Consider the following 9,981-nt stretch of genomic DNA (forward strand, 5'->3'; position numbering starts at 1 on the left):
CGTTTTATTCGTTTTATTATATGCTTATTAATTTTATTTCGGTATTGAATTTATTTACGCAAAAAGAAAGACGGTTGCAGGATCTAGCAGCACTGTGCTCCGTTCACTAATAAAACAGTCTTGGGCCAATCAGCGCGCGCATACTGTCCTAACTATATGATAAAAATTATGAATCAACGTGTCAGTCAAATAGATGCACTTTTATTTAGAGTCTACTAAAGTGTGTACAATATCTATTTCACAAGTTTAATAACCACTCTATACGCCTTTTTGTGTGTGAAAATAATGAACCTTTGAAGCTTTGAAAGCTGAGGATGTGTTAATAAAAAGAACTCTGCTCCCAAGGATGTATAAACCTTCATAACCTAGAGACGCATCACTCAAATCAAGAAATATTTTACCAATCAGCTATTTACTTTATGCAGAACCAGTACTGAATGTATTGCCAAAGGGTTCATTTGCACTTTAAGGTAGCTGACTACTTTTGAACATTCGATTTGAGCCCACGATGTGCGCACACTCAAAAACCGCTGAATAATCACCATTTTATTGAAGAACCATACACGTTTTGAACTTCAAGAGGGCAAAACCCTCAAATTCTGCACGGGACTCCATATTTTTCAGAATAATAGGTAATATCAGATGTTTCTTCCTTAGTTTCGGAATTATGATTTTTTTTTTTTTTGTACCGAGCTTAATTTTCGCCATTTTTTCTTCCAAAATTGTACAAACGCATGTCATTCCGGAGCGATCATCTCAAAAATAAGCTCGGGACACCCCATTTTTCCATTGACGATCATTTCCCGTGTCTCGTGTCGCACACCACCTGCACATACTGAACAGTTGCTTGACGTCCACGTGAGAGGGAAAGTGATCGCGCTGTGTCTTAGTAGACCTAACGGTTGCCGTTGCTTGGGGTAATGATATTATGATAATATGATATTACGCCAAACAAGTGCAACTCATTTTCCCCTCTCGCATGACCTTCTAGCAACCGTTAGGTGTTAGGCACAGCTCGCACATCCCAGCGTGCGGTATCTGACGGGCTCAAGCTTACTCATGTTATGTTATATAAAAATGAAAGATAAGTGTCCTCCCTCTGCCCCCTGTGTAGGTGAGGCACCTTAAACAAATGATTTATATCCATTATTTAAGTACAATTAAATGTATGGCACTAGTAATTGGCGGTGGGAGGATGCGTTAACTGTTTGGGAGGGCATAAGGAGGGGGCAGCAATTTTTTTGTTTTTCTTTCATTTTCCTCCTAGTGTCTTGTATAGCAGCACTTTGTTATCTTTTACCATCTTTGCAACCATAACTGATGCATCAGTGGCAACATTTCAAGTATTGGAGTAGTTTTACTCAACATGTGAAATAGTAGATTTCCTCAATTTGATTTCCGTCATAATCTCTTATTCCAAATATTTTCTAGCTATTGGGTCTATTGGACTATTACACTTTTTAAAGTTGAGACAAGTATTTGTTTTGCAGGTTACAATGTCAACTTATGGACTTTGCAATATATATGCTGCATGATAGCATGCATGTAAGAAGACACCAATGATCGTTTGGACATACTCTTCCTTAAAATGTTGCCACGAAAATCAAATGTTGTATCCGCAAAAACTGCTAACGTTTATCTTTGTTATTATCAACAAGTACGGTACTTCCAGCAAATGCTTTGTTGGTACAATGTCTCAGCAGCTGCACACCTCGTACCGATGGGTCTCTTGCTACAGAATCAGTTACCGCCGGCCACGTGTTGCGCTCACTGTTCATTTGACAACACATGACATTAATACTTTTTTGTTTCGTTTTTCGGAAATAACAAATTGCATTTTCTATTACCAAAAAGACTACCCCAATAGCTATCGATATAGTTATCGCTAGAAATAGACCGTTGACATTTGCAATAGTCATTCCTGAGGGTATTTTATCAAACTCTTCTTTGGCTATGCACTTCCTTTTTAACCATTTGGCCCACAAGTCCCGTAGAATATTGTTATCGTTGAATTTCATGATGCTAAGGGAGAACGGTAATGTCCATTTGGAGTTTTTCCTTAGAGCAAGAGCGTAACCAGACATTCCAAGCGAGTTATCAACAACTCTCAGTGAACAGTTCAATCGCGACGATACTAAATGTTCCAGGTATGGCCGATCGTCGATATAAACCTGGAATTCTCTAAAAAGGGAACATTATATAAGGTTTTAAAAGGCTAGGACGAGGGTTTGCATTGAAATTCAAGACCGAGGGCCGCGGCTGAGCAAGTGCGTTTTAACTGGTTTAAAATCTAACCACGCCCTATTTCTATTGTTTTATGTAAGATATGAATTTCGATAGAAAACCTGTCCCGGGTTTTGAATTCAACCCCGCTCTCCCCTGTTAATATCAATGTCGCCCCCAACTTTAAATCTAGGTTAAATGTAGGTTTTCCATCGAAATTCAAACCGTACACCAAACAATAGAAACAGGGCGTGGTTTTGACTTTTAAAACAGTACTAGCATGCTCCAATGAATAGTTAGCTATAGACTGCAAAGATAGTAATATTTATTCGTATTTCTTACCCTTTCGAAAGTTTTTTCACGCCATCCTCTACTCTATCGACGTTGTTGCCTTTCATGTTTTGATAAATCTGTCTTAATCTAGGATCCTCGCTGAATTTGAAAAACGCTTCAGTGCTGCTATCCTTTAATGTTCCGTATTTGAAATTCTCCGGTGGATTCAGCATCTAAAATGTCCATAACATATTAATTATCGGGAAAAAAAATCGCTTTTTTCCCCTCAATTCGTCTTTGTCCCAGAAAAAGCATAGTAACGAGCAAACAACAACAGCACTTTATGCCGATAGCTAAAACGAACACAGCAAAATGACATTTCCTATATTTTTCTATAGCTACTGACATAAATTTTTTTGTACTTACTTTTTCATCAAATATGCCAGTAATTGTTTGTTTAACTTCTTCCTTGACTTTGTGGGCAGCAAGCTCGGCAGTGTAGCCAGAACTTACAATGAGTGTGGCAAAAGCAAAGAATAAGGCCACAAAGCGAGCACTATGACTCTGAGGAAGTCCCCTTCCTGCCTGAACATGCACAAACGTACTCCATGCAAATGACATGCTCTCTAGAAACAAAGCCTTTTTCTTGTTATTGGTAAGACCCTTTCGGCCTTTCAAATGCCACTTTGCGCTTATTTTATCAAAGGCCCAAATCAGCGTCCAAACGGTTACAATAGTAACAAGGATAGCAATCCACATTGATAAAGTGAATGGAAGTAGAAAGTCGAGATTGATAGTTGAGTCCATTTCGTTAACAGCTGAGGTGAGGAGACCTATTCCAACTTCGCCATATGGAGATGAAAAATCCACTACCCTAGATCGTTTGCTTGTCGTTGTGAGGGTAGCGAGGGCCAGGTCAGCATCACCTGCAATAATATCACCAATCATACCATTCCAAGTACCACTTGCATTGTCATATCCTCCATATTTAGAATCTCTTACTATGTATATATCAAACGTGAAATGAAGGTCGTTTTGAAGCAGGTTTAAGAGCTCAATCATTAACCCAGCAACACAAATTCTTTCTGAACGATAGGTATTGTTGCCTGAAGAAATATATTTTGTACACGGAATACCTACTTCACAAGTCTGTTCAGAGGTCTTGCAATCGGATTTCTTTAAAAGACATTTTGGATAGACGTTTTGAACGCGATAGGTGTATTGGCCGTGTTCTATCGTCACGATTTGAAGTCGGTTTTGTGACGAATTTGACATGTCATCCATATGATATTCCTTAAGGAGCCTTGTTTTGCCAATAATTGACATTCCTTTTGCAGGCGACAAGTTTGCAATGACTTGATAGGACGTTGAATTAATGTGATAAGCTGACCTTCCTATGATGTCATAGTTGTTTTGGTCAATGTTCCTACAAATGGGAAAAGAATGCAATTCAAGTTCATTTCGAACTAGAATTCTTGGGAAAAATTTTGACAACAATTTTTAAATTTTTTTTTCAAGCAGATATTGTTTTGCGGATTACTGGACGTTTAAGGGTTATGACTAAATGAAAATTATTTAATTGAAAATATAGGCCCTCCTTAATTTACTCTTTTCCGCGAAATTTGCAATTGAAAAACGTGAGAAATTATTGACCTATAACTGTATAAACACACTACCCGGGACCCCTTAAACAATATTTAAGATATAAAAGACGTCAGCCAATCAGGAGAGAGCAAAATGAGTATCATACTGACCTCAGTCAATAGTCACAATCACTAAATCCCATAATCCCAGGATTGTTGGTAACATTTAAGTTTCTTTTTTCTCTCCAGATATCTAGACTATAGATTAACCTAAAAATAAAAATATGCTGAAAACTATTCAGACTACGCTCATCCTGAATATATTTATTTCCGTAATAATAAAAATTATTATACATTTTACTAAGTATCTCAAATCTGATTGGTCGAGAGCCCTCAGCCAATCCCCGATATTGTGTGAACTCGACATGATAAATGTATTATCTGTAGGTTTTCCTACAGATAATACATTTATCATGTCAAGTTCATTCAAGCTCACGCTGTGGTAGCTTTGATTTTATTCATTATGTGTATTTATTTCCAGAATTATGTACAAAACAATTATTTAAGGAATCCTTAACTTATTTTCATGTATTTTATGAAGAATTCCAAAAATATTTTTGAATTAACTGAATTTTTGCGTTTTTCACGCTACATCATGGCGTTCATAATTCTTGTCTCTACAATTTAATGTTCATGTTAATGTTATACAAAATGTATAATAAAGCAATTATTGAATTCGGTTATCGCATAATATCGTAAATATCAAGACCGAGGCTGTGTTATCTGCCTCAGCCTTCGGCTTCGGCAGATAACACTGCCTCGGTCTCGAATTTACGATATCATGCTCAACCTCACCCAATAATTGCTTAATAAATTGCCAATTGATAGTTTTTGTAGGTACCTGAAGTCACTGTAATGCGATGCATTTCCTGAAGTATTTCCTGTAGCGTGCTCCTTACAGCTGCTAAAAGGAGCAAAGAAAGTGTTGCTTGTGCTATAGTTGTTCTGCAACTTTAATTCCATAATCTTCACGAAAAGGCATGCTGCTCTTAAGGCTGGCAATCAAATCAAACGAAAACGTATAGTGATTTTTTGTCATTAGTTATCCATATGGGCGGATTTAAGGGGCGATGGGGTCGCAGGCTTTATATTTCTAATTTATTCCTTTTTTCTTCTTCTTCTTCTTCTTGTTCTTCTTTTTCTCTTTAATATGCCTTGAAATAAGGAAATAGCAAATTTGGAAGCAATATGTTAAGAATTTCCTAGGGGAAAATGCTTCCGTATGAACTTCCTCTGCTGTGGGTTTCGTTTTGCATAATCAGTGGCGAGGTCGTTTATTTATTTGTTCATTTTTTTGATCGTGCCTTGTACATCCTATAGAGGGTAGACTTGTTTCGTCATTGCATCCACAATCGGAGGGAGGAAGGTATTTAGACATAACACTTTAGGGGCACTTTTGAGATTGAACGCCTTTAATTTTTATTCAAAATACTTTCCAATTTGAAGATAAAGCTGTAAATAGAATTAACTGAACAATAAAAACAATTTATTCATTGACGTTACAAGTCAGATCATGGGCAAACAAGCTTATTTGACTTTAATTTAACCAAATATTGACTTACCTATGACATCTTCCGTCACGTTGAGTCGTATGCCGATCATTCTTTGGGGAAGCAAGTTACTGGCTATATGGTGAAAGTGTTTTACTATTCTTTCAGTGAAAATCCAAAGGTAGTTCTCAGACAGAAACCCAAGATCTCTCGCTACTTCCAAGATTGTTTTAATGGCTCTATCGTCGCATACACAGACGATAACCTTAATGGGATGGAGCTCCAATTTAACGAGCTCTTTTATCACTTCTACTTTGAAGTGTTTTTCGTTTGGCTCTCTTAGATTGAAAATAAAAGGTTTTAAATATGATTTATCTGATTCATTTTTGAGATGAGATGCAGCTATTAAGCTTTCTTGATCCCCATCGCGACTCATTACACCAAACGTATTGACGCCTAAGATGGTGAGAATTCTCAGCAACACCGTGCTTTCTTCACTGAAAGAAGGCAAAAGATAATGATAATCTTTGTACTGTCTCTGCAAAATAGGGAATAAAAAGTATACACCGTTAAATAATAGTATCTAATAGTAGGCCGTATTAGCCATTCCAATGTCGAGGAAGCAACTGGGTCGAGTTGGCATTGCAGTGCATTGTGGGGCTAATTTATTTGTAATATGGATGTCTATTCCGTCTCCTCAAATAGTCCCACAATTCACTGCAATGCCAACTCGACCCAGTTGTTTCCTCAACCTTGGAATGGCTAATAAGACTGAGATTTGAAACTTTAGAAGAGTTATATTAAGGTAAGAAAAGAAAGGAAAAGAAATGAATTAAACCATTAAAAACCACCGGTCCTTTGTGCATTTGTTTCTTTTAAACCAGAAAAGAAAAGAACACCTTGATGTTAGAACGAAGGAGAAAGTGTTGACTATAGGAGAAGCGACATTAAATATTAGATATTTATAAGGATTTGTTGGGAAAAGTGTTTTCCCAAACACTTCCTAAAAAAAAAACTTCAAGCTTCAAAAAAAGAAAAAAATGTTCATGCATTGACTACTAATAAGCTAAAACAATTCCCAAGGGATACAGCTTGCCCAGCCATCATAAAATAAGCCTTTAATAATTGAAATAAAAAATAGAAAATCTCCAAAACGCCTACAGCACAACAAAACCAAACTGTCGAAATAATCTGTTTACAAAAGATGAAGTCACCGACAGAAACAGCATGGTTGCCTGTAGGTATAAGATAATAACTTTGTGAATCTACTGAACGCCTCTAGAAATAATCAAGGACCACTTAGTGTGTTATAAGTATTTTTAAATTATATTTGTCTTGTGTTACCCTCTTAAAGTTCATTTATCCATTCATAATTCCTTTAATTTGCCAGACGTTGACTTTGATAAGATGATACTTGTCCGTAGTTCTATTCATGAGTGCAATCGCAATATACCAAAAGTTTTTTTAATAGTAAAACTAGTGATTCTAGGGTGCTTCTCGGTAAACTGACAGGTTTTTTTTTCCTCTAGAAAGATTCTACTGAAAGGGGTATACCAAGACCTATGTTTAGTTGTAGCTAGATAAGACTGGGTTACCACCAACACCTTTTGGAAGATATGTAACAATCACTTTCTTTATATTGACAAAAATAAGTATAACTAGTTGCAAAAAAAACGACAACAACAACAAAAACAACAAGCAAACAAACAAAAAAAAAACAAAAGAAAAACAAAAAAAAAAAAAAACACATACACAAAAAAAACAAAAAAACAAAACTCTAATTCAATAACTGTATAATTGCCGAAGATACTCCATGCAAAATTTGCTTAGTCAAGAAGGATCCCAACTATTTCTTGGAAAAATCAACCGAAAGAACGACAAGAGGAATGAAAATCTGCATAAAATGATTTGTTTCGAGGAAGCAGATAATAGAACAATGATAAGTAGGCCATTTACATTTAGCATGTCTGGAGTAAAGAAAATTATAATCAAAAAACTTCCTTTCCAGCAATTAGAAAAATAAAATACCGACATATTAAATGGAGGAAATTCATCCCAGGCATTGGAAAAAATCCTTGGGATATTTGAACCTATAAAGCTACCTTTAGGTAAAACATCAACTAACCTTGTTCTCAAGATCACTATTTCTCGAAGTTCCAAGAACGGCAATGCCAATCAAACTGGCCCACTGACTCAGGAGTTGACTTTCAAAATCGTCAAGTGTAATAATAATAGCCTGAACGTCTCGTGGAAGTAACTCTTCGCACATAAGCTTAAGGCAGTGGTTTATTGACCTTAAATTCGACCCGTTGACGTAGTGGAAAAGAAATTCGGTATCTTTGAGTAGAGACGATTTCAACTTGAGTCGGTTTAGTGTTGTTCGTATCATCTGCTGTCGAGTCCATTGCATGGGCTGATTTCCGTATATTACTCCAACAGTTACGGTTCTATTCATATCTACCGATGGTTTGGCACTTCCATTCAAAAATTTTGATGAAAGAACGAGGCAAGTTAAAAATAGAGATAGTTTGATCATGTTAAGACATTAACAAATTGGCCTTTCCTTGGATATGATGGATGTAATGTCCGCGGTTCACGCAACCTCTTATACCCTCTGCAAAAAGGGTCTGAGATACGAAAAAAGTGATTTTTGGGAAAGTTCAAGCATTAATTGTTCTTGCTCAAATTTCAAGTTCTATTCACTTCCGAGACTACGTCCCAATCGACAGAAATTCTTAGCCGTCAATAGGTCCAACTTCTTAGCAGTATTAGATAGATGCTTCCTTATTTTCTTCTTCTTGTCTTGCTTTTCTTATCGTCGCGTTGCTGTCTTTGTCAAGTTATTCATGTTTCATTGTCAAGAATTGATAGTTTCAAAACTCAATTCCGCTTGTCTGACTTAAGTCTCGGCAAATCTTTACCCTCATTGTCATCATCTGCCATTTTCACTCATTTCCGTTATATCTTTGAGTCGCTTTTTCTCAGATCTTGTCGCCTCGTTTGTTTAGAAAGTGAGTAATAGTAGTAATTACATTTTGCCAATCAGCTACTTAAATCAAAAAAACATTTTGACATTCAGTGCTTTACGTATCGTTATATCATCGTTTATAACGCAGCTATAAGTTGTCAAGCTGAAAGAGCAAATCCAATTTTTGGTTAACGAGTTTTACAGCAAACAAAACTGACACAGCAGTTTTCTTCGTGGTTTGCTGTGGCTAAAGTGAGATATGATTTGCTGTTGTGAAACGTAATATCCTATGGACCAGCAGGACTTAAATAGAAACAAGCGCAGCGGTTGATGCGTATCTTGTGTATACAATCATACATTTATCTATAACTATTCATAGGTTTGAGTTGCTAGATTGATTTTATTAGTTCGTGTCAGTAATGGGTAAGCCTTTTCTGATCTTTAGCAACGCGGTTCTTTTGAAATAAATCCAAGATAAAGTAAAATACCTCCCAGTTTCGCCGAAGCACCTGCTTTATGTTTGCCTGACTGTGCTTACCGTGAGCAACAAAACAAAAATTATTAAAGAAAAGGACAGAGAACAATTAAAAAGAAATGAAATGAAATTTTATTTCTGAAGAGAAAAGCATAAAATGGGATTGCGACCTGATTGTTAATTATTTTTGAAAACTGTGTAATTGCGGTTTCGAATTCTCTTTTATTTTCTCATTTTGTTAAATATTTCATTGCAATGTGATCGCTATTGTTGATTTACTTTTCAGAATTTTAATACTGCTATATATTCAGAAGAAGCGGAAGGAAATTGAAACAACCCAGTGGGGCGCGCAATCTACTTATTCTCATGACGATATAACAAAGGGCTACTCTAAGCAAGGACTTCGACTACAGATAAGGAAAAGATGAGGAAAAGTAAGCCGAAAGAGAATTCCAATATAATTTCAAAATGCATGGAAATGAGTTAACGAATCTTTAATTTTGACTCAACAGCAATGAAGTGGATGAACTACTTTTTATATCTATTATACCAAAGGATGTATTCTAATCAGCAGTCGAAACTATGTACTGTACTGCAACGAATAATATACATTGTTTAATATCTCTCTAAAATATATATTCATCGGAGTATGTTGACTCTGATACTAATTGTAGAAAAAACGGTATTTAATATCTTAATATCTATATTTAATATCTTACGTTAAGGGATATTGTTGAAGGGAATTAATTTACTAAATGATGATAATGTCGACATCGAATGCTGCTAGAGGCCCTATTCTGTATGAAAATACAAATATCCTCATGGGAGTATCAATAAATTATACACGTATATGAAAACTGCTAGGCGATCTGACTCTCGCACAAAGCATGATTTCCTGATCTAATAAAA

General features: G+C 36.0%; 1 protein-coding gene across 1 annotated transcript; it reads right to left on the reverse strand.

Moving 5' to 3' along the window:
* Window positions 1-181: 181 nt before the first annotated feature.
* Window positions 182-8,694, reverse strand: LOC116307731 (glutamate receptor ionotropic, NMDA 1-like). The gene is made up of 6 exons (XM_031718033.2): window positions 7,755-8,694; window positions 5,702-6,167; window positions 4,981-5,134; window positions 2,923-3,922; window positions 2,566-2,729; window positions 182-2,181 (listed from the first exon to the last, which is right to left on the reverse strand). Exons 1-6 carry the CDS (start codon window positions 8,163-8,165, stop codon window positions 1,629-1,631), a joined length of 2,748 nt encoding a protein of 915 aa, XP_031573893.2. The 5' UTR covers window positions 8,166-8,694; the 3' UTR covers window positions 182-1,628.
* Between the last annotated feature and the right edge of the window lie 1,287 nt (window positions 8,695-9,981).

Source organism: Actinia tenebrosa, unplaced genomic scaffold (genome assembly GCF_029948245.1).
Source record: "Actinia tenebrosa isolate PJP-AT-01 unplaced genomic scaffold, QUT_ActTen_1.0 PGA_scaffold9__36_contigs__length_13948895, whole genome shotgun sequence".
Classification (NCBI taxonomy): domain Eukaryota; kingdom Metazoa; phylum Cnidaria; class Anthozoa; order Actiniaria; family Actiniidae; genus Actinia; species Actinia tenebrosa.

Coding starts and splice junctions, on each gene's coding strand:
- LOC116307731 (XM_031718033.2), bottom strand. CDS start 8,165: ATGATCAAACTATCTCTATTTTTAACTTGCCTCGTTCTTTCATCAAAA. Junction 5,135..5,701: donor CGTGACGGAAGATGTCATAG/GTAAGTCAATAT, acceptor TTTGATTGCCAG/CCTTAAGAGCAGCATGCCTT. Junction 3,923..4,980: donor TCGCATTACAGTGACTTCAG/GTACCTACAAAA, acceptor TCCCATTTGTAG/GAACATTGACCAAAACAACT.